The sequence below is a fragment of the Calonectris borealis genome, chromosome 11, assembly GCF_964195595.1.
Source record: "Calonectris borealis chromosome 11, bCalBor7.hap1.2, whole genome shotgun sequence".
Lineage (NCBI taxonomy): Eukaryota > Metazoa > Chordata > Aves > Procellariiformes > Procellariidae > Calonectris > Calonectris borealis.
The window spans coordinates 10,816,930-10,842,229 of record NC_134322.1 but is presented as its reverse complement, the minus strand read 5'-3'; the positions used below and the strand labels follow the sequence as shown (position 1 = coordinate 10,842,229).

General features: G+C 37.8%; 1 protein-coding gene across 1 annotated transcript in view; it reads left to right on the top strand.

Moving 5' to 3' along the window:
* ADAMTSL3 (ADAMTS like 3) overlaps positions 1-25,300 on the top strand; it is a 187,909-nt gene that overhangs the window by 103,841 nt on the left and 58,768 nt on the right. The window contains exons 6-11 of the mRNA XM_075159955.1: positions 3,817-3,943; positions 13,008-13,082; positions 18,478-18,635; positions 19,622-19,733; positions 22,469-22,607; positions 24,237-24,287. Coding sequence (XP_075016056.1) covers positions 3,817-3,943; positions 13,008-13,082; positions 18,478-18,635; positions 19,622-19,733; positions 22,469-22,607; positions 24,237-24,287 — 662 coding nt within the window. The remainder of the gene's footprint in view (positions 1-3,816; positions 3,944-13,007; positions 13,083-18,477; positions 18,636-19,621; positions 19,734-22,468; positions 22,608-24,236; positions 24,288-25,300) is intronic.

Below are 25,300 nucleotides of genomic sequence, written 5' to 3'. Positions count from 1 at the left end.
CTGCCATTACACAGTTTGTATTATCACTTGTTTCATTTATGCAGCCTATGTTAAAATCGCCCAATATAATTATTTCTGACTATGCCCTAAAAGCCTGCAGATGTTTTCCCAATCTGCCTGTAATATTTATAGTGGATCCCTTTGCTCTGTAAACAGCTAGCAATGTGGGGTAAATTAACCCTGACAAACGCCTTAATCGTGAAAATCATCAGACCTCTTTGGCTTGCTGAGGTGGTGTGTGAGCTGAGGAAGGCTGTTGCCATATATCATTTTCTTGTCCTTGTTGCAGCTTTGCTTGCAAATACACATGTACTCTCTTCAAAATGTGTTTTTCTAATAGTTATTGGCTAAAATATGAGTATCTTAAATTCATAATGTTTGGTGTCAAAATACCATATACGTGCAAGACCTGATTTCCAAAGCTATACCTTGCAGCTTCCTGTTATTTTTGTGAGATCCATGGCTCTCCAGCTTGTCTGAGAAATGCTGCTTCCTATCAAGGTTTTTCAAACAGATAAAAAAGGCTAACTCTGGACACTCAGCTTTGAAATATACCCCACCTTAGTGTTGATCACCCCACCCTAGTGTTCACTCATTAAGCTCCCTGGGTAGCAACACTGTTGAATTAGCTCTAAATTTGAGGTTTGTCACATTAAAATCTGCAGAATTTTTTGGTGCTTCGTGTTAAACAAAATCTGAAATTCTGTGCTCATTTCAGTCCTAAATTGTGATACTAATTTGAGTTATTTTCTAAATTGTGTTCCATGATATCATTGCTTGATACTCATATTCATAACAGTCGATATAAACATAATCTCGGAAGGAAGTCCACAGAGGGTGAATGCATCTAGCTGAACATACCACCTTTGCTGGCAGGGGAGCCATAAAGTTTTTCCCACATCCAAGTCCCTTGCAGCTAGCACTCCTGTTTTATTTCTCTGGCATTTGTGTATTATTAAAAAATAAGCAATAATAGTATATAAAACAGTCCTCTAAAGTACGCTGCTGTGCTGATTATCTTTTTCCTTACATTCCATGTTGGATACAATAGTGCCTTGTGTTTGCACAGTTCTATAATTTTTGTTATATGCAATGAGAGTTTGTTTTCATAGTGACTGTGTGTAATAGCTCAGTTTGTATGTTTATTATTATCATGTTGGGCTTTAATGGGCTGGTCTTGCAAGTGCTCTGCTTGCTCAATACCCTCCTCCCACCGAAGGCTTGCAGGATCTGTAGCCTACAAATATACAACAGCTTAAACTAATAAAAATAGCAATTTCTCACACAGAGTATTGCAATGTGCAGCTTAATTCTTCCTTTGAGAATTAATTGATGAGTGAATGAACAGATTCTTAATATTTAGAAAATGAGATTACACTATGAAATGGAAATGTGTTTGTGAGATCTGGGGAGAGATTACACTTGCAGTAGTTCTAACAATTTACCTCCATGTGCTAGTAGTATCTTTATGTGAATAAGAGCAGGAGAAGCAGTGGAGAGCAATAAATACTTTAAAAGTCTACCCGAGAGAAATATAGACTCTCTCAACTACTGATATGGTCCCCATCATTGCACCATCTGAGAGTTTCAGAATCTTTAGGAGATTTACTCTTGCAACACCCCTGTGAGGTGGGGAATTGCAGTTATACCCCTTTCACTGATTGGAATCGAAAAGCACAGGAGGTTTTCAAAGGTCAAAAAGAAAGTCTGTTGTGGAGTGGGAATTGAAAGAGAGTTGTCAAGTCTAAGGCCAATGTGTGGAGCACTGTATTATTCTATCCCTTGAAATTTTATCTGCTTTCTGAGTCACACAGTGGCCCAGTCAGTTTCTGTTTCTGAAACGGTGCTGTCTTCATTCATTTCTCAATGCTAATTGGTGATAAAATGGGAAGATAAGCTTGTTTAGATTAATTTGTTTACAATCTTTTTCTTTTTGTTATTTGCTGGATGTCAGTGATGAACCCAGAGCTAAAGTTAAAAAACATCTTCAAGTGAAAACATTTTAATCTTTAATCCAATCCTAAATTATAGTATAGTGTTCCCGCATAGCTTCTATGTAGTAAATAAGCACCTGTTCTGAGATGGTCTGATTTCACACACACATGTGTTAATTTGTTTCATTTTTACAACAAAGTTTTTGTTAACACTTAACACTAACATTAAATCATTTCAGTTAAGCTGCTTATTTCTTTTTAAAATGAATTCTTTGCTGGGCTACATAGGATGTTGCGGGAATAATATAATTTCCTGCTGCTAATGTAGAATTCTATGGTAAATCTGAACACTTTAGTAAGGAGATGCTGTTCAGTGCAGCATGTCTCTCAACTTGAAGTATCATAAACTGTCCTCCATAATGCCCTCTCTTAAGAGAATGCGGGATGTAGGGAATTGGGGAAAAAAGGGAAAGGGCCAGGAGTGGGAGGTGGGGCTGCTTTGCTGTCTTTTCTTTAGACACGTGAAACTTTGAGATTACATTTCTCCATGTTTGGCAGTGGATGTGCATGATTTGTGTGGGGTGTGTGTGTCCCCGTGTGTGTGTGTTAACTCAGAGACTGGAAGACCCAACCCTGCCTCTTACGTGCGGACTCAATCCTCACCTCTCCAAGGGGATCGTGTGTCAGTTTTGGCATAGCACAGATGCAGTGGATCTTGGCAGCTGACTGCCCCTTCCAAGCATTTTTATATAGGAAGAGGAGTGTGCTGGCCAATTTCAGAATTCTAGCACTGCTTTTAACTGTGAATTTCCAGAATGCTTTCTATCCGTTTGTCAGTTTGGAGTTTGGTTAAATATATATGTCCATGATGAATTAGCTGCACTTCTCAGGGATGTGTGGATATAAGAGGCATATAGGCTGACTTGAGAAAACTTGAAGCTGCAGATTAGCTTTCCACCACCTTGCTAAGCATTTGGTACTCTCTGCAAATTTCTTCTATGAAATGGTGAAGTGTAAGATAGGTGAGACCAAATATTTATCTCCCTTTCAGCAGGAAGGTCCTTTCAGTCAATGTTATCTACTATTCTTTGTCTTCTCATTGTCACTCCCATGCTTCTTGTAGGGTGACTGATATGAAAAAAAAGGAAAACCCAGAAAAATGTTTCCTTATAGTTTGGAGAGTTTTCAGTTGACAGTTTTTCAAAAACTTTGCTTTTGGAATTTTTGGCAGTGTTTAAGTTTGGATGTTTTTATAATACTCATTGGAAAGTTTTATAGATCGGGTCTCATATTCAGAAACAAAAAAAATTAAAAGGTGAGAACTGAATCACCCAAGTTTTTTAAAACCTGGTTAGCAAATGTATATGTGATTGACATTGACGTAAATGGCAAATAGGAGATCTACATGAATGCCAGTTAAATTTTGAATGGCTAAGACACTAGATTATGAGCACTGCCCACAGCTGCTTGTCTGTGAAGCTGAAGGCTGAGTGCCCTTTCAATATTTAACTTGGGTTATTTCATTGCATTAATCCTTTCTGAGACATAATTAGACAGGTGATGAAAAACAAATTGTAAATAACATAGTTGTCCCTTGTGTTGGAAAGAATAACGCTCAATGGTATTCATTCACATATGTAGTGGGAAACTGTTTCATGTATTTCCTATGCTTGAATAGCTTAATATATCAGTTGTTGTAGTTCATCATTAAAATCATGGAAATGACAGTGTGCTTTTAAAATCCTAAATAGCAAGATATGCTTTGATAGAATGAGGCCAGCTCATAAAATCAAAAGGATAACATAATAAATAAAATTCCAGAAACCTGAGCATGTCTACTACAGCTTTGCCCTCCTTCTGACTGTGGTGTTGATGTTGGCAGGCAGTAGGCTGTGATCGACAACTTGGGAGCAATGCCAAGGAAGACAACTGTGGAATCTGTGCAGGAGATGGTTCAACATGCAGGCTTGTGAGGGGACAAGCTAAGGCACATGTCTCACCAGAAAAAAGTAGGTTGCAAATTGATCCTATGATAATTTATCCTTGACTACGTTTTCTGCTCGTATATTAACATAAATATTGCAGAGTGTTGACCTTTTAACTATATACTTGTTTGCAGTTTTCCAAAGCTACTTATTCTAAAGTCTGTGCTAGATTAGTCTATTGAAATTCCATGAGGGATACCACACATTAGGGTATAGCTAGGAAAGAATTTGAGATATGCATTTTTCTAATAGAGCTACTCAATTCATTCTATCAGGAATAACCATCAAGATGCACATCTTATTTTAGAGGGTATCCTCATGTTGCAATATATGTGATGCTGCAGCAATGTTTTTAAATCATGGAAACATCTTATAGATGGTTTTATGGAAATTGTGGCCCGTGATTGAAAGTGCCTGGTTTGAAACTTAACTTTACTTTTTTTTTTTTAAGTGTCTAAAAACAGTTGAACTTCAGAGACAAGTTAACTACTTGTATGGTACAAAAAGCACAAGGTGAAAGGGACTAATACTTTCTTCTCTTTTTTTATGAGTTTGGCTCAATTTTACCCATTCTTTCTCAAAATAATTAACATCTTACTGTGAGTAACCCTGTAGGTCTCAATAGTATTGAAAATGTACGAGAGAAGGGGCATCAGAATTAGACTCTTTACTGGAGTCTTAAGAGTCTGGCTATTTTGATATCCAGGCAAGGTTTGTCACATAGAGGCTCGCCTCTGACACTTGTGCTTTCCACCCTCACAGATGATGCTCCCTGTAATCTCACAGCATGTGTCCCATGTGTTTATCATGTGAGATAGTTGCCTCACATCTATTTTTTCTGTTTCTGAACTCACAATGTGCATTTGTCACATGGAGATGGAGCCTTTGGGGTTCGTTACCTTCCTGCAGAGCCACAAGATGCAAGAGTGATGATCTGGTGCTCTAAGAGTAAAGACAATACTCAAAGTTCAAATGCAAGCAGGTATTTTTTTTTTAAATGGATGAAGCACCTGCCTTTGACAGCTGCATATATTTTAGAATTGTTATTTCAGCCGGCAAAGATTTCACTTGTGCCCTGATTTTGAAAGAGCTGTTGTATATTGAATCATGCTTAATTCTTATTGCAGTACATGTAAATATTTCCATGGGCTTTTTTAATGCCACTTCTTGCAGTATGCTTCAATGTGGATGTAACTTGAAACACAATGTATGTTATCTTAATGCTTGTTACCTTGCAGTGTGATTACTTGTATTGCTCTACAAGGTTTCATGTTAGGTTATCTTAGACTGTGCAGATGCATAATTTCTGTAATTCAATAAATATTTAATTATATGTATTCATATTACATATACATTCAATACATATGAACAAAGGTAATCTAAATTAAAAAGTGAATATTTTTGTGGCAGCATCTTTTAAAGTCACAGAATAATTTTGCACAAGTCAGAGCCTTTCTTTACATACCAGATGGGCTATCAGTGTCAGCCTTTGCCTTGCCTTTCCTAGCGACCTTTTTTGTGGATGGGAGAATGTAGTTAGTAATTTATAAAGTTTTTCATCCTGAAACACTGAGCAAATGTCTTGAACGTTTACAATGAGCTGAAAAAGAGTTTTCATGGAGGGCCGCTTTTTGTTCACTTTGTCATATCAAATACTCAGAGCTTCTGGTCAGCACAGAGCAAGCACTTGTGAAGCAGTAAAGATTGCATAATATTTTTGTAGTATTACCAAGTTGTATTTTTTTCTGTGTATATATACACACATACATATATATATATACACACACACAAAACATCTCTTCTCCTTTCTGATGTGGAGGTCAGCTGGAACAGAAAGGAATGCATTGTCTATTCCAATATTACAGCAACAGAGATTATCCTGGAGAAAGACGATTCCTGGGCACACTCTAGCTAGTTCTAAGGCAACCCAAACTAAATTTGTTGGATTGGCAAAATAAAAAGATTCATATTTAATTGCTGCTTAAAATGTAAGTACAGTGGAGAAAAAGTGGTAAAAGGAATCTGGTTTGAAACTGTCATTTTGTGACAGAAAATATTAATTTCACTTGGGGTATTCTGGCACAGGTAAGAGCTGACTACAGCTGGCATCACTTGGTGGAAGGTCTCCCATTGCCTTGACCAGGTTATGAAGAACACGCATGGTTCATTGTTTTCTCTGTCATAATTCAGTGACTCTTGAAAGAGTTCTTTAAAATTAAAGATGAAGAAAGACTATTCTGGGGAAAGATGTCAGTTATGCCAAATTTTGGTTTTATCTTGCACTGCAGTAGGCTAGATTATATGAATGAATTACCATTCACATAAGCAAAACAGTACACATGCTACTAAAATCAGAACTTTTGATGGTTTTCTTGGTACTGTGATAGTGCCAAAATCTTTTTTGGGTCAAGTTGTTCAACACTATGGAAGCAGTTGCATATAATCATCCTCTGTGTGAATGAAATGTGAAAATAAAGCCATGCTTTCTTTGTGAAGGGAGATGCAATATCTTCCAAATAGTCATTTGGAAGCTTTCAGAACTAGTGTTGAGAATTAAAATATCGACACGTGACAGACAGGTATTTAAGAGGGAGCTTGTGAGCAAGATGTAAATTTTATTGTGCAATGAGGCAAATTAAAGGATTGGAAGGAAAGCAAGAGTGAAAGACTTTATAATAAAAAAAGAAAGAGGAGACAAGGGAAAATAAAAGTGCCTCGTTATCTTCTTAAAAAAAGAAATTTAGGTATTGATAGCAAATGATTTCTCATAGAGGACTCACTGTGTTTTATTATCTTTTTTTATATGTTTTTACATGTAATGAATGCCTTTGATTGGAAAGCTATACAGCACTGAAAGAAAGCTTACTGTTTTGCAAATATGAAATGAACTGTCATTTCAAAAGTTCTTTATTTTTTCCACTAACACTTAATTGTCTTTGAAAGACAAAGTAAGTTAGACTTCTGCCAGAAAGCCAGATTTTACATTCTGGTAAAATGATTAAAGGTTTGACTAATGATATTCAAACAAAAAGTGTAATAGGTTGTAAAATGTACCGTCCCATCGGGAAATGAGATATCATGGGCCTGATGTTTCTAGTACTATATGCATGGAACTCCCATTAACTCCACTGCACTTTGTGCACATGGAAAAATTGTAGGATTGGGCCCTGATGTCTGCTTTCTGCACCATTATTGGCAAGAAATGGTAGGAAAGTATTCTGGTTCTGATACCAAGGAAGAAGAAAAGATGCTGGTTCTGAAATTAACGGGGAGTGAAATTGAAGGCACAGACTTGTCCTAATCTGGTCTTACTTGATTCTCAAACTGTTTGATATTTGCAAGTTTTACCTTTCTTAACTTTTTGCTAAAAGCTTCATACAAAAGATTTCAGTGTTGATAGCTTTGTAACTGTTTGAATTTCTTCTTGCCATGCATTTCATTTCCTATGGCACTTGTGTAATTTACCATGGGTCACTTATTGTCACGTGTTTGTATGTCATCATCCCCAAGCACACTTAGCCAAAAACTTAATTTCACTTTGGTCATTTATCTAAACAGAGGCCTTTTGCAAGGCTCCCTGTTCAATATCATCAGCTGGCTCTGTTTTGTGACAACTTGCTATCTTGCATCTTTTTCTCTCTTTGAAATCAATATACATGGAGCTAGTAACCCCCATTGTCAAAGTTGCCTGATACTTCACTTCATATGAATAATTTTTTTGCCAAAATTCAACGGCTGGGTCAGAAACTTTCCATGCCAGATGCTGAATGTTTTGGAGAAAATTCAGCCAAAACAACTCAGCATATTCCAAGGACACAGCAGAGAAAAACATGTTGTTTCCCACTGTCAAAACATTCCTGAAACCTTTTCTTTAATATGTCTTAACATCCTCCATTGTTGGACTTGATCATGGATCAGGGATTTGAAATTTGGCAGGCAGTGGTCTTCTGGTCATGGACAAGTCTTTTGCAATATATGTGAACATCAACACGTATTTTACTACAACCCTTCAAAAAAAAAAAACCAAACAACAATCCTTTTCCTTCAGACGTTGTAGAGGCTTCTTGGATGTTAACAGCTGACATTTCTGAAAACTTGTCCTTTTAAGTGTGCTCTAGCTTGTTACATGTCCTAACCGCAAACAGATCATATGTGTGCAATCTCCTTTGAATAAATTAACATGTTGCTCTTCCAGAGCTAAGCTATTAAAAAGTGTCCTTGAGGTTGCTCTTGCTTTCTACTTTGCTGCAGTGTAGAATGGGTACCATGGGATGAACTCTATGATGATTCCTGCCTCACATTCAGGCATTACAGAAGAGATTTTGTGGAGAGCTGACTCTCCCGAGCTCCAGACTTATGACTGGGAGTGATGAGATCACATGAGGAGAGGGAAAGACAAGATAAGACTAACTGAACAGAAAAATTTGACATTGGTTTATACAGTGAAGGAAAGACAGATATGAGAAGGACAGAGGAGGACCTAGGACTGGCTGTACAGATACATTGGGTCAGGGAAAAAGAGGAAGAGTAGAAGACTGAGATTAGATAAGGAATCTGCATTGGGAGATGGAGTCAGAAATACTCGGAGGCAAAGGGGAAAAATCAACTGTATGTAGAGCCAGGAGAGGGAATTGGGACTGGTTTGGCAGGAAAACTGTGTGTGTGGAGGGATAGAATGCTAATACACTAGCATTTCAGTTTGGATAAGGAGTATGGTTTTTGAAGCAAATTTCATCATGGTCCTAACATATACTGCTCATCAGTTCACATCATGGAGTGGTCTTGGAGAGCATGAACTGTTTTTTTTTTTTTTTTTTTGAAGCTAAACTGGAAGATGTGCCCCAGAAAAGCACCTAATGTTCTCCAACAGCTACTGAATGCGCAGTCCATGGGATCAGACTAGAGTTAGTCCAAAGCGAAGCACCTGCAATGTATATAGTGTGGATGCTGGGTCTTCAGCACCAACTATTTCAGTCTACAGATCCATTTAGTTTGGTTGGTTTACTTGGTGCTGTTGTAGGTAGTATGAAGCCTTCTCCTTTACTTTCGCGATCTCTCTTGTCTTACCTGGAGAAATTCCTGTGTAAGAACATTGGCTGTTTCATTATTTATTTCGCACTGCATTTCCTTGAGATCCATTTTCTTGATGGGCTGCTTACTGTGTGCCTTTGTACATTTTCTCCAGTGCATACAAATTTTAGAAGTGTCCAGAAGTAGAAAGAAGTATGTAACTAAAATGAGTTGAGGCCACACTGTCTCCAAAGCAGGTTACCACACCTTAGAAATACTTACTCAACAATGCAAAGAAGTGGGATTCTCAGATGAAGAGGCAGCCTTGAGTCATGAGACCGGTGGACAGAGGGATGGAGATACAGAGGAGAGGGAAAGTGTGAGACTGGAGAGGGAAGGACTCAAGGACAGAAAGGATATGCCCCTACAGATTTTGCAATGTGACTTTTAGGGTCAAGATATATAACTGCTGCTTTCAGTAGCACATACCTATCTAGTTCAGGTGTCTCTTTAAGGGTATGTATTTGGCTTTGCACAGATTCTTGTCATTAGGCAGGTCAGCATATACCCCAGCACCAATGTCTTCTGAAATTATGCCTAATGTTAGAGTGAATGAGGGAAGCCACTGCAATAAGACTCCAAACATTTTGGGCTTTTTAGTTCCCTTGTGCTGGTAGTTGTTCCTGGACTTTTATTCTTTGTATTTTGAGAGCACACAGGCCTTTGATCAGAACTGAAGGACCAGCAGATAAGTGCTGAGCAAATACATGGAAAGAAACAGTTTTTATAGGCCTGAAATAAACCCTCTGCCCTGTTGTAAGAAGAGAGAGGGAAAAATCCCAACTGGCCCATATGTGAAACAGTAAATGGGTCCACCATGGCCCACATGGAAAAATAAATAAAACCTGCTGAATTGGATTGAGCTCAGGAATGTGGCTCCTTTATTTTGATCCTGGGGATTAGCTCCCAGTCTTACCATAGCAAGGAGTCTGATCTTGCTCTCATTGAAATCCAAAATCTAAATCCACATTAACACCATAGAAACAGGATCAAACCTTGCCACCTAAATTAAAAGCAATCCCGGAGCTTAATCAGCAAGTGCTGTGTGTAGTGTGTGCACACACGTTTGCTGAGAGCCCCCCCGGGTAAGAGCAGAAAGCCCATTTCAAGCAGGTGCTTGAAAGAGAGGGAAAAGAGAAAGATGACCCACATGCCCTTGGGAATCCCTACAGTGGAAGCAGTGTTAGAAGAGAGAGACAATATCTCACCTGTTTCTCAGTTTTTAAGGTGAGCTTTATGACTCTCAAATCAGATTTTAGAGTCTAGTGTTTCTGCATGTTCCAGATGATTTTGGGCTTATTTATTTTATTTGGGCTTATTTTAGACAAAGGTCAGCAATTAACTTTCAAAGATATATAAACAGTATAAGGGAGAAAAAAAAGATAATGGGAAATTCTAAGTATAGATTTCAGGGTAGCTTTTTCCCCTAATGTTTTCATAAGAGTTCACTGCTTTTAACAGTGTGGATCCTATTGATCTAATGGGAAATGTACAGCATAACCATTTTTAAATGGGTTTACAGGGCTTTGTGTTCCTTTAAGAATATGAATTATATGCTTCAACTGAGAACCGGAGACCTTTGGAATATATAGTTTTGGAGCCAGACCCGGACAATTGTAACTACTGTTTTGTAGGAAGTTAAAGCTGTCCTCAGGAGAAGATGGAGTCCCTTAAGTCAGCTCTGTCCCATTTTCTTCCAATTCCCCATCTCGGTTCAGAATTCCAGAAATCTCACTTTTATTTTTTCCTATAATTTACTTCATCTCATGGAAAGACTGCCCTAGGTCATAATTATCTCAGTCAGGTTACAAGAATCTCCTGCTGTCAGACTACTTGACAGGTCTGTGGGGCTGCAGAGGTTGAACATTGCTGTGGTGGTGAACTTAGTCATCTCCTCTAATGCAAATAAAATACTTTCTGGTAATATTGTCTCCGCCACAGAGAAACACCAAATTTAGCACCCCCATGAGACTTTTGGACCATATCAGAGAGTGTTTCGGTGAGGGTGGAATGTCTGTAGTACTGCTAAAGGAATGTGAAGCATCCTGAAAAGGGATCAACAAGGCCTGCTGAGGCGAGCAGAGCTTGCTGTAAGGAGGTGGAAGGGAGCACAGCGGAACGACCCTGGTTGTTCTCAAGAGGAGCAGTCCTACACATCTCTGCACATCTGCAAATCTGGGCCTCGTCCATTCGGTGCGGAGTGCCCTTCGGAGTGTTTCACTTCAAAACAGCAGTTGCGTGTATTCAGACCTGGTCATAATCAGACTCTTATTTGAGGTTTTGTGCTGTAACTGCTGATTGCTTGTCAGGACGGGATACAATTCCTGACCAAGTAGGGACAGATGGGCCCCTCAAACCTGCTTTCTCTCAAATACGTAGAGCACATATGAATTCAGTAGTTATTTCCTTGCTTTAAAGATATACACATCCACTACCTTCTGGCTATCTTTAGCAATTCGCCTGATGAAAAACCAAGATGCAAAAAGATATTAAGTGGTTCGGTAGTTAATGTTTTTTCCAGGCTCCTTAACTGTATTATTGTTCTTACTGTAGTATTTTGCACTCTGGTGGAATACCCAAGTATGAAATTAATAAAGATCATATTTTATTACATCCAAAATAAATTGTTATATTTAAATGACCTTCCTAGAAATTGGCGATATAAAAACTGTAACGTAAGAAGGTGTTTATTTCAGAAAAAATAATTGCAGTATTTGCTTGAAGTATCCTGAACATTTGGCAGGATTTCATACTTATGCTAAGGAGATCTAAACCAGAAGCTGATAATTTAGCATCTACTGTAAAAGGGTCCGGTTTAAAGTGGAAAGAAATATTCTTCAACTATTTTTTAGTTAAAACTAAACTCAAGTATTCTTCCTTTAGATTTTGTATGAATAATTCTGAAGCCGATGTATCACTGACCTTCGACTCACATTACTTTTTGAATTTGCAAAAATGAACTTCCTCTACACCAGCCCCTAAATATACGTGAATGCCATCACTGAACAGAGCACCCTCTGCGGGGTCTACCTGCAATGGGCCCATGTTTGCAGGTCCTGCCGCAAGGAAGATTTGCAGTTGGGCCGTGATGGAAGTGGGAGACAGCACATTGGTACTTTGTTGCCTGGACACTTCTCTCATCCTTTTGTGGATATCCCTGTCGTGCACTGTGCATACCCTTTTCTGAGAGCACTGCTCGTGTTGGCCTGAAAGACTCTGGTCTATTGATTTGACTGTTAACTCAGTTTGCTTGGGCAAATCACAGATTTCCTACATTTGAAATGGAAAGTAATAACTTTCTGCCTTTGTAAAAGGCACTGAAGTAAGTGTGTTGTACATTTATATATGAAGAGGCCATTCAGGCAGCCAAAAGCTGTTTTGTATTGACATGTCCTATTCAGGGCTGGTTTGGTTTACAGTTAATTTTAAATTGAGGCTCTTACTGGAAGGAATGATCTTATATGGTAAGTTAGATGCAGACACTCTGTTATAGCTAATATATATTTGCTCTTAACTGGTCTGTAATTGGTTAAGGGTTAGTGTTAAGTAGATGATTTATTTCCTGTAAGTCCTGCCACTTATTAAAGTTGTGACCTGCAGCAGGAAATGAGGTGTGGGCAAAATGAGACTGAACAGCTGCAGATTTTTGTAAGGGGGAAGTACTACTTAGCAGATTCCTTATGTCAATTCAGTGATTAGGAAATAAAACTAGGACAACAGAGTGTAAATATGTTCCTAATACACTACTGACATTTCAGTTGTTTTTATTAATAGCAAATAATTTTCCAATAGCAAGAGAGATTTACAAGTCCATTCGTAGGTCTTAATGGTTGCATAGCATAGCAAACAGACTCAGTATACTGTACTTAATAAAATAACTATGATTGTTTTTAATAGAAAAATTGTGAAACCTGTTAAATATTTTCTTAGACACATTTGACAGTTTTCAGTCTAGTTATGTGATGTGCAAATTCCCTGATGCAAGATAACTTCTAAAACAGTTCTTTAATTTTCCTAGGGGAAGAAACCGTGATTGCGGTACCACATGGGAGTCGCAGTGTGAGAATTACCCTAAAAGGACCAGCACACCTTGGTATGACTGAGCTGTTTTGTGTATTTATTCATAGGCAGAAGATGAAAACAGGACCTTGTATATGAACTCATCCAAACTTTGGGAATATGGTTAAGATCATGACCTTGATTCCTCTTCCCACCTTTAATACCCAGCCTAGAGATAGTCCTACAAAACACTAGAAGTCCACTTAGTAAAAAGAAATAGTGTACATACTGGTGATTTCTAAATTTATTTAAACAAAGTAATTCTTATATAAGATGTCTAAAATACGGTACACGCTTAAACTACATGCAAACAATTACGTCAAAATTACTTTCAAAGGGTTATGTGTGGGATCGATACACTTGTATAACACAGCACCAGATTTCTGTTGAAGTGTCTGAGGCAGTGTAAATAGTCCAGTTGAAGTCACACTTGGTCAGTGAGCAGTGTTCAAGGAAAAGTAATCTAGGTAAAAATGAGGTGAAGTAAACAAAATACATAAAATAAACTACACAAGTCCTGTTTCCTTGTAATACTTTTGGTCATTACATATCATCTATGAGAAACAGTTTGCTATTCTGTTAGATGTTTGTTTCCTAATATTTTCTATAAGGCTGATGGTAGTATCTATTGCAACTTCTTTACCCGTAGGCCTACTTTACATAAAGAACTAATTGTTTCAATGATAAGTGGGACTTCCATACAAAGCAATGAAATAAATAATTCATTTAAGATTTTGAGCAATTTTTTATTAGTAAAAGTGGAAGACTTAGTCTGAATCTTAGAAATAAAAAGGACTTCTACTGCTCTGAGAGATGAAAATAGGACAGAAATGCATTTTATTTGAAAATTGCTCATCTTGTGTTTGCTTTGAAGAATATATTGTCATTTTCTTTAAAAAAAAAGAATTGAATAGGACTTCCACTTTAGAGCAGCTCCAGAGTGACAATAACTTCTAGATATAACACTGATATCAACAATGTACAAAGCTGAACTTATCTTGAAATAAATAATATTCATGTAAAACAATGCAAGGGATGTATGAAGGAGTGATCCTGACCAGTTCAGGTCAGGACTCTTGGTCTTTCTTAAGTAGTTCTGCAGAAGGAAGTTGTTGTTTCAGCTTCATATGAGGAAAAAGTACTAGATTCAGTGGCTCCTGGGGGATTTCTGGAAAGCTCCTGAGGAATGCAGCAGCAACTCGGTAACTAAGTACAGAGTGCTCCTGGCTTCCTACCCGGGGTGGTTCCATAAAGAAGCTGTGGCTTGGCATTACCTTTGTTAGCTAGTTCTCTAGCTGGATGAGAATTGTGAAATGTTGCTTTAACCACTTCCCCCCGCACATCTGTTTGCAAATCTGTGAGGATTTAGACATTTGTTACCTAAAATTAAAATGACAGAGGTGAAAAACAAGAGAGAGCTGTTGTGGGGAGGGAGGTAGAAATTCCTTCTGGCTTCATAGCCAGATCTTCAAGAACCGATGTTCTAGGGGATGGGCTTTGGGACAATTTGCTCATCTACCTTTCTGAGTGTATGTGTGTTTGTGGGTGTTTGTCACTTCACAGAAAATATCAAGCGATCTTTGGTCTGCAACTTCATTGACTTCTGTGTGGGTGTGCTGGTATAATTAAAGGCAAAATTTAAAAAATAATCACCTGTAATTACAGGCTCCATTTGTCAGAGACGTTCTTCCTGGCTTGTAAGGAGTTGAATTTAACAGGTGGAGCGGGGACTACTTATTGCAGATTTTTATACTGCCTCCTGTTGCCAGTATATATTTGCTCTTCAAGTAAAGTCAGCAGCAATAGCGAACGGTCGAAGAGCACTATGGAGTGTCTGGCACTTTTCCCTTTATCTTGTGTTCTTTTGTGCTTCACCCTGGACTTTATGATCTGCTCTTGTTCCAGGGAAACACAGCTGCTGGATTAATCAAAAATGGAAATCTGGTTGGAGATGTAGTGCATAACAGATTTGAAACAAATAAATGCTCTGAACATTGTTTTACAATCAGCAGCTTAGTGTTTTACAAAAGACCACATTTCTTTGTAGCTGGTAAGAATAAGTATTTTGTTTGTGTATAAGACAGGCAACAGTCCGTTTAAGACAGGCAACAGATTCAACAGAGAGCAAAGGTGTTACTTTGGGTTTTTTAGAAATAGGTCCCTCTTGTACTTCTGTCTGCTTGGGTTTTACAAATGATTTGGTGGAAAATAACCAAATAATTAATGCAAAAATGGTTATGAATAAAATGTTTCCTTGTGTTGGTTTTGTTTTTGATTTGGACTATTATGGCTTTCCAGGCGGTTGTTTTAAGAGCATTAGAATCAAAAGAAAGACTGAAAGTTCCCCGAAATTAATCCTCCAGCAGAAGAAACAGGAAAACCAGAAGCTAATATTTTTACAAGTGGTTAATGCTAGATAACTGAGTTCATGAACTTAGGGAGGTTAAACTTCACTGAAAGAAACTGTAACTTTTTTTTCCCATTTTTGTCAATTTCTTCTCCACTTGCTGCGATTTGCATTACTTGACGGTATTAGCTATACATCTATGCACTGCTTTGTCTTTTGACAGATGCTAAGATGAAGACAATGTTGCTTGCATTTTGAAAAGAAGGCATGTTTTATTTTGGGCCCCTGTATTGTGCTATCTACAAATGAATCGCATGGAAAAGAAAGAGCTTTTGGGTAGCAACGTGATTTGCTCCTTCTTACACTGAGAGCAGGAGCTATCTCCCTGGGAATTCTTGCATCTCTCTACACAGTGAGGTATCTGCAGTGGGTTCCCCATGCCACGCTGCCCTGCTCCTGCCTGCCACTACAAGTATGGGAGGCTTTTGTGGTGGGTCTCCCATCCACAGCTGGGCAAAGCATTTCCATGGGGAAAATGTTCTTTTTATCAAGGTAAGGGAAGTAACAGAAAGGCAGACAGTTATAGGTCTTTGGCACCAGTGATTGTCTTGTTAGGACAGAAGCAGGTGAGCACTCAAGAGAATTCCCTGCCCTTATGACTCTGCACATCTGGAGTCCTAAAGACTCCTTGAGGAAAAGTTTCCCTAACTTAGGATGGGGAAGCTTACTCCTGAAGTCAAACTTCCCACCTCTCCAGGATTACAGGACCCTGCAGAACCAATAAATGTTTGGTGAATTCTTTTCTAAACCTTGCCTATAAGCCAGTTGGTGAAAGCTTTGTTCGCAGTTACTGCTCTGAAATCAATAAAGTAGGGTTTTTTTGGGAACTGCTCCCTAATAATTATTATTATGTTATGTATGTGTTACATACACTAGATGCTTGGTTTCGCTCTGTTTTAGAAGCCTGTGATGACAAGCACTAGATACCACTGAGCAGAATATATTGCATCAGAGGTTATCCGTTATGCTGTGGAATAGCTCTTCATCTCCCTGTGTGACATATTTCTGGGAAAATCTGAGCAGCTGTTCTAAGCTTCACTGACATGACCTCCTGAGATACAGGCCATCACTCTATAGCTGGACCTTCCAAACACACACATGCTTTGGATTCAAATCTAGTGTAGCTCTAATGTAAATATATGTCAGCGCTCAGTGAGTTATCATGTTGGTTGCTGAACAATGTTCTTGGTTTGTGCTTAGAAAAATGTAAGAATTATTTTTTATTAAGAAAATTAGCATAAAGACTGTAAAGTAATGCAGCTCAGGCCACCGAATTAACATCTTTAACATCTTTTATAACAGCCAGATGTCTTGCTTTGCAATCTTAAATGCTAGTTTCAAAGGGGTCCTGTACTCCCCTACTGACTTTATGTAGAGTTGGAAGTACTTGAGATTCGCTAATTTGAGTCTTATTCAACAAAATGACAGAATAACAGGCACCATGCATTAATACTTACTGTTAAGCAGTGTAAGTTTGGGGTCAAGGCTTGCAGAAGCTTAATCCAAGAATGCTGAGTTCCGGATATTTGAAAGGTTATTTTGTAATGCAATCAGGAAAGAAAACTTCCATAAATGTAACAAACAAAAATATGTTGTAATCGTCTAAATATGTGTTGCTTTTTTCTGTGATTTGTTTATATCTATATGTTCTTAACGGAAATGCATTGGACAATGGGGCACTTTGATTCCCAGAGATTTATTTTTTTCTCTTTGACAAAGTACATTTGATTCACCACTAGATTCCTACCCTATGATCAACATAGATTCATTTCCTAGAAACATATCTTTCCTTAAACTTCCTTCCAACCATGTATGTGATCTTTGTTATACCTATAAGCATAGTGGAACCTAATGCTTAGAACCTTGGGATAAAGTTGGTACCTTTTCAAGGAACTTAATTTCTTCTAGAATTTCTTCACTCTCTTTGTTGGATATGCTCCAGAATGCATTTGTATTTTAAAAAATCTTAAGGAAGAAAACAGTGATGGTGGACTGCAGCGTGCAGAGTATGTTTTCAGTGCAGGTAAAACCAGATGCTCTTAACCTAAATTATCTCACCTGAATTAGGTAACTCTGTTTAAAGTACCAAAGAAGGAAAGTAGTTGGAGAAAGAGGGTATTTATAGCTCGTCAAAAGGTTCCTTTTAGCTAGCCTTGAGCTCATCTGAGATTCATGCCTTTCTCATGCAGTGCTCTGATAGATTGTAACCAGACCAGTGTATTTCAAGTCATGCATCTTGCTGTGCCTATACGCTGCGTTATGCAGAGCCCGAAATTCTACCTTCATTATGAATATCTTCCTTTAGCTTTGCCCACTTATAGTTCAGTCAGTTTGCTGGAAGTGACTCAATCCTAAAATGCTTCATTTGATTCTGGAGGTTGTGGGCTGTTAGTTTAATCTGTTTCCAAGGAGTGCGGTACTGCTCAAAAAGGGTTTTCATCACCACCTGTTCTGAGAAAGGGACATCCCTCCAGCAGTGCTGCAGCTACCCACCTCCTGGCCGTGCTTTTTGCTCACATGGGAGATATTCAGAGTTGAGTTAATGATCTCTGGAATGGGTAGAGTGATACAGGTATTGAGGTGAGTGTTTGGTGAGTTTGACACCATTCAGGCTTCTCTGGAGACTGATTGCTGAAATTGCTGGGCTTTTGAGTTGCATGGAAGTATGAGTTATTTTTCTGTGTATTGATTCTATCTGTTTTAAGTTTCTTTCAGCTTATTCTGCTGAATCTATTGCTTTATAACTATATAGAGCACTTGGTGTAGGAAAAACAGTCTCAGAAGTGCTTGTGGTATGAAAGAATAGTGTGTTCAGGCAGATATTCCTGTGCTGACATGTCATGCAATTATATATCAGCCTATAATCTGAAGCAGCTGATATTCTTACAGATATTTTGTGTGTTTTTTTAATGCACATATATGGCTGATACTTGCAAGGCAAAGTTGTAAACATTACTTTCTGACTTCCTTGAAAATAAAAAATACCCTGTTTAAGTTTACTAATTGCATGTTTCTTCTTTAGTTATAGAGTCAAAGACACTACAAGGAGACAAGGGAGAGCACAATTTCAACGCTCCTGGAACATTTGTCATAGAAAATACAACTGTTGAATTTCAGAAGAGTACAGACAGGGAAATCATAAAGATCCAGGGACCTCTTGGAGCAGATTTCATTATCAAGGTGGGATGTGTGTATGTACAAATCTACAAAGATATTGCAAATATGTGCAACAGAGTAGGTGGCTGTCCATCAAGTTGTAGCAATATGACAAAATCTTTTAGCTAGCAAATAAGGAATTCCAATTACAGTCCGGAGATAATTTATACTAAGTATATCCGAACAAATTAAAATGTTATGAGGTTAATGTTTTTCCTGTGGTGGAAAGTACCACAGGATCTTTAATGGTAAAAATAGCCAGGACTTTTGTTTTAAATATTACTGAAAGAATAACAGCGCGATCCTGTGCAGTGGATTGGTGTTAATCCAATTGAAGACTGCCACCTACTGAATCCGAGCATTGCTTCCAGCACTGTCCTAGAATCTCCCTTAGATATTCCTAATCCAGCTACTGACCTATTTCTAATCCTTTTAAGTTTCTCTTCTACCCAGACCAGATACTGATGGCTTGCATCATACATGCAGATATGTGTGTGTAGAAACATATCAATATTTGACTGCCAAAGGAAGAGAGTCATATAGTTTTCCATCAGAAATGACAGGTGTTTCAGTATTATCACACCACTTGGCTTTATCTGCCATGTTGTAGAAATAGACTTTCAGTAGTTTTTATTTTGCATCTCCAATATCACATGTGCAGTTAGACTTGCCTGAATATGAATCAGTGTGCTTAGATCAATTATAGATTTCCCTCTCCAGCAAATTTTTAAAATTTTGCTAGCAAAGATAAGACAGAAGTTAGGAACTTTGCCAATCAAGGATAGATAATCAAATAGTCACATTAGTACCTTGAATAATTTGAAAAACAAAGCAACATACAAGTGTTTGACTATTGAAACATAAATTTAATTGTTACTCTAGACTTTCTAGTGGCTTTATGCCTGTTATCGTATTACTCTCTGCACTGCTATTGTGTATGAATTATGTTTTGAAATGACATGAACAGTGAAGTACAGTATACACATGTGTTGTAATGGAAATTTCTTCAGACCAGGTACTCTGGATCAAAAGAGAGTGTGATTCAGTTCTTTTTCTATCAACCCATCAGTCATCAGTGGAGACAAACAGAGTTCTTCCCCTGTACAGTGTCGTGTGGAGGAGGTAAGTAACGGCAATTCTTCAGGAGTGTTTACAACTGAAGATTAAAAATGGCTGATTTACATCCTTCATTCTGCATTTTTATTGATTAAATTTTTGCATTTCTTTGCACATTGGTGGTTCTTCAGAAAAATAAATGATAGTGTAGCAGGTAAGTTGGTTGGTTAAGTTAGTATAGGCATAGGGTTTTTTTATACCTTATATTAGTGGAAGTCATGTTCTTCCATAAGGAATTATCCTTTGAGTAAGAACTTTGACTAAGAAATAAAGATATGACATTCAAAGTGGAAAATGAGAATTCATAAAGGATATTTTGGGAAAGTAAGCAAAGAAATAAAATGAGATTTTAAAATAAGGATAATCAAGCGATGAAGGAAGAAGGTATTTCTGGCCACAGTAGTAGACATGAGGGAGAGTTTTAGAACACAGTTTAGAAATTAGTTACACAGAAAGCAGAATAAGTAAATAGAATTTAAAGAACAGCTAATATCAATACCTTTAGCTGTCTGATCTTAAACACTTAGTCCTGATGGTAGGTAGAGCAGCAGGTAGTGTGCCGTAGTGTCTACTCCTGGTTTAAACGCTACAGCTTATACAATGGTTAGATGAAGTGCGGCTCAGCTCTGCTACTGCTCATCCAGCCCAACCCACTGCTTGTCACGTCTGGTTCTGCAAAAGGCGTGACCTCAGGGTAGGAGGAGTGTTTGACATTGTAGATAGCTATTTCAGTTCAGCTAGCATCAGGTCACCTGAAAAACAGACTGGGATACTAGTGATACTGGTGTAGTGATTTTCTTGGAGAGTACAAATACGGTTTAAATAGTTACTTGGGACATGAGTAGAGAGAGTGAAAGATGTTTAAAGCAAAAGCAGAGTCTGGGGATCTTTTGATGGACCATCCCTTTTGGCACTTGCTCCTCACTTTAATCTGAAATGCAGACAATATATGTGTATAATATATAGTCCCACAGGAAACTACTGTATCTTGCAAGATACTCAGCCTCATGAATTGTGATTCTTGCTGGAATTGTGAGTGGCAATAGATATACTCTGATGATTCCATCGCACTGTGCTTATGAATTTTTCCCTAACCTATCTGACAAGGGAAGAAGTGTAAAGCATCACAGTTATTTTTCAGGAGTGCATGTAAACACTGGATAACCCAGGGGACATATTTACCTTCAAAGTTATTGCCTCAAATCCAGCCTGATTCAAACAGGTGTTATGGTTTGAAAACTATAGCTACACGTCAATGTCTTTGAAATTAGCCAGGGTTTTCAATGCCCTACTTTGTAGCTGCATGTGTATAATATGAGATCGGTACCTTTATCAAGAGGGCTTGACATTCTTGGTGGCAGTCCTGAGAGAGGCCAGTAACTGAAGAAGCACAGAAACTAAGCTACTTGCTTACCCATGAAAGTAGTAGCGTTAAGAATGGCATATTACTGAGGCATGCAGGGAAGTTGTGTTACAGCTGCCTGGCTTTAACCTGTTATCTTAAAGTAGCTTTAGTATCCAGATTGTCTGTTTGGCGTCTTTTACTGGCAGTAAAAGAAAAAGTTCCTCACAACAGAGACTTGGAATCAGTGCACCACCATTCCTCACTTGGATGCTGCTTCTACATTTAATTCTGTAATCTCCATGTGTGGGAAGGGGGAGTGTGACGGGCATCTCAGAAAGCACAGTCAAGCTTGAATGGGCAAGAAAGTTTAAAAATTGTGTTTATCTTGTTTGCAAGTGGCATATCTTCTGGGTCCTTTCAGTACTTACAAGAACTGGAACATACATGCTTTGCGCACTGGAACTGCTTAGTTCTTCTTTATGGTATCACTCTCATGCATGATGACACTTTGAATCAGCCAAGAGACACACAAGTGAAGCCATTGATATATGATACTCAGCATTTTCAGTAGACACTGGGACTTGTGCTTTTAGTTTATTGACTCTATTTGGATTTTAATTCTTGTGGTTTCAAACATTTTTTTCTTTGCACATACCAGAACATCCTCCTCCTCTCCTCAGTTTAAGTCCAAGTCAGCTCTTTTGAATGAGTCTTTTTTTTCTTAGCCAAAAAAGCAACCTAGTGGTTTAGAAAACTCAGATCCCTTCTTGTAACCAGTCTCCACAAAGATTTTTTTTTTTTCCCTTCACCAAGTAGTTACTTCAAGTTTTCTTTTGTTGGCTCTTCAACTAGGAATTTCTTGAAACTATTTCTTGGTTTTTGACAGTTTAACTTAGCAATATTTTTGGATCTCATCTTCAATTCCTCTGGCTTTCTGTTTTAAGTATTTATTTTTTTTAGCATGCACGACTGTGTAGTGTAGCTCTCTAACATACATGGTAACTCCTCCTTGGGGGAGGGCAGTTGTGAAAACATGTAGTAGAACCGTATGACTTTGTAGGGTTGCCTCTGACAGGTGAGCTGCTCCAGTACGTGTATTCCTGCATCACATAAAAAATATGCATGCTTTTACTCTTATACTTAGAATATTATTAGAATAGTGTGCCAAAGTCTCATCTAGTGTTACGATAGGTTAACATAACTGTTATGCTGAATTGCCTTAAATGAAGATCTGGTCCTGCATGTTCCTGTGCAGTGTTTCCTTGTTTAAAAGCAAACCAAAGAAGAGTAACACAGGAAATTTATTCAATGGGTAGCACATTATTTAGAGGGGAGGATAAGGAAGGCTGCTTTAATTTATCTCCATTACCAAAATTTAATTTTGCTTCTGCATTAGGTTATCAGCTTAATTCAGCTGAATGCATGGATATTCGTCTGAAGCGTGTTGTTCCTGACCACTATTGTCACTACTATCCAGAAAATAAGAAACCAAAGCCCAAGCTAAAAGAATGCAACATGGATCCCTGCCCTTCTAGGTTTGTATGACAAATAAATTTAAGTGTGTGGTATAGTCAGTTACTAAGGAACAAGCAATCGTATTTACTTATTTTCTGTCCTTTTCATCTTTAAGGCTACTTAATCTTGGTTGATTATTGCACGCGTTAAAGGCTGATGTCTGGCACCTCTGCCAATACATATGTGGCACTTCTTCAGTATTGCAGAATAGGAGACTTTGCTTTATACAGAGATATTGTAAATATCAACTTGTCTGTTCAAGGACTAATTCTACTTTGTCTTCTGCTGAGTGGTACAGCTCCAGTATAAGGATTTTGTGACGTTATGTGAGGAGGACAGATTGTTTGCTTGCTTGTGGATTTATTGATGCTGCCATTCAAGATTTCTCATTAGACAGACAGTAGCTCCAGTTCTCAGCCACCGTACAAGTTTTGCACATGGTTTAACTTGGTTTATTCATCTGCCTACCGCAAAAGTTTCATTCTTCATTTGTACTGTGGAGTTGGCACTTAATTATTAAAGTTTGGGGAGTTTGTTCGGTTTTTTTACACTAAGAATTATAAAAAAACCCCCCCAAAAAAAACAAACAAACAAACAAACAAAACAAAAAAAAAACCATTCAAAGTAAATATACTTGTGGTACAAATACCACAGAATATTATTGCCAAATTATAAAGGCTATAGTATACATAGATTGTATTGAATTGCACTACAGTATTTCAAACTAACTTTTGGATTGTCTGGTGAGGTTTCCTGGCTGTGCTAAAGAATCTTAAAATAACATCACAGTATCAAGTCCCAGAACCTCACATTAATATGCCAGCTGGCCGAGCTAGAGTTATATGCAAGAAGAAAAGGAAACACTCTCAATGGATTTCATTTCCTATAGCTAAACTGCCCATTTCCTTTCATTCCTGTTGAACATAATCGTTGATAGTGACCTCTAACAGTTATAGATGTGCAGACTTTCAAGTTTTTTTTCCTGGAGAGTTGATCACTGTATGGAATGGTAAGACTTCAATAATGCTTAATGGCAATGGGTGCCAAATGTTACAAAGCTCGAATGAGAAAATTAGGGAAAGAAAGGGCGTAATTATCTTTTTCCTTGCAATTTTAGCTTATACAGACAGAAAAAGGGAAGTACTACTGGATATAATACCATATTTCTTAGTATTGGAAGTAAGGCTTTATGCCTGCTTTATGCTGTGCAGTTCAAATAAGCAGCTCCAGAAGGGTCCTAAGCACCATTCAGGAGCTATGTATGATTAATCCTGCGATGCATTTATTTCACTGCCACTCATGTTCCTCAGCCGTCTTTGTTACAGATGTAAGTATGTCAATATTTTCTGGTTAATAAAGTAGCACAGACCTAAAAGATCACTGATAATAAATTTCTCTGCCAAAGGCTTGCTCATTTAATTTTTTTTTTTTATGGTATGAAGTGGAGAAACTGTATGGTGAATAGATCTCTATCTGTGCAGAAGTGGCAAGATTATACGAGTCATTGTTTGCTACAAGGGTAATGTATGTAAGATTCCCTCATTTCACATTGGGAATTGCTTACTTTAAGCATGATCACGTGAAAGTATGTACTTGATGTGCAGTCTCAGGTATGAGAAATAATGATGCAGTATTTATTTTGTTGACAGTGATGGATTTAAAGAAATCATGCCCTATGATCACTTCCAGCCACTTCCTCGGTATGTATAATCAGGATAGCATATGTGTCAGCATTAGCACAATTTTCACTGCAAATACACTATTTGAGTACTAAGATCATGGAACATCATCTGAGTTTTTGGTGTACAGGAGAGCAGGTTTATAACAATCCTGTACACATTTTTAAAGCTTGTGATTTATTTCAGTGTGCTCTGGATGATTAGCTTAACAGTAAGAGGTTAATATGCTCTTCTTGAAAATATCAGTGTGGAAGACTTTAGAATAAAGAGTTGTTCCCCTAAGCCTTCTCTTGCTGTAGTGCTGAGAAGAGCATCTCCTTCAAAATGCATGTATGAATTCTTGTCTTGAAAGCGTTTTATTTTGAAGATGTACGCAATGAATATATTCTTTTATAGAACAGGTCTCCCTATGTTACAGGACTCTAGAAGTTCTTTTTCTCTTGAGAGGTCTAATTCTTCTGCTCTTCTTTAGACCTAAACTCTATTTATTGACATCAAGGCTGACATCACTTTAAAGATACTGAGTTGTCTGAATATCTATTGCCTAAAATTAGGCCAACAGAGCCACGGTTTGTTGCCTTTTATTTTTTTCTTTACCTGAATCAATCACAAAAATGTAAAACTTCTCTGAAAGGCTTAGATGTTTTGTAAAGAATGCTAGGACTAAAAAGCATTGAGCCAGATTTACTGGCGTTAATGTAAAGAATTATAGTTGGTGGAGTTAGATACGTGTTTATCTGAGTTGAACCTCTGCTTTATTATGTCATGAAATGAATAATGTGTATTTTTCTAAAGAAGTAAAGATGTGAAGTAATAAGAATGAAATCATAGACTTGCATGGCTCAGTGGTGCTACTGATTACAGCTGATATAAATGTCATAGTTTATTTCTGTAGCAATTTACGCTTGTTGTGCATCTGCTGTCCTGTGATGTACTTTGGCTTTCATACACAGATTGAGACTTTTTTCCTCTACAGCTTTATCCTATAAAGTTCTATAGTTATATTCTTTATCTCTCCCCTTCCATTTCTTCTG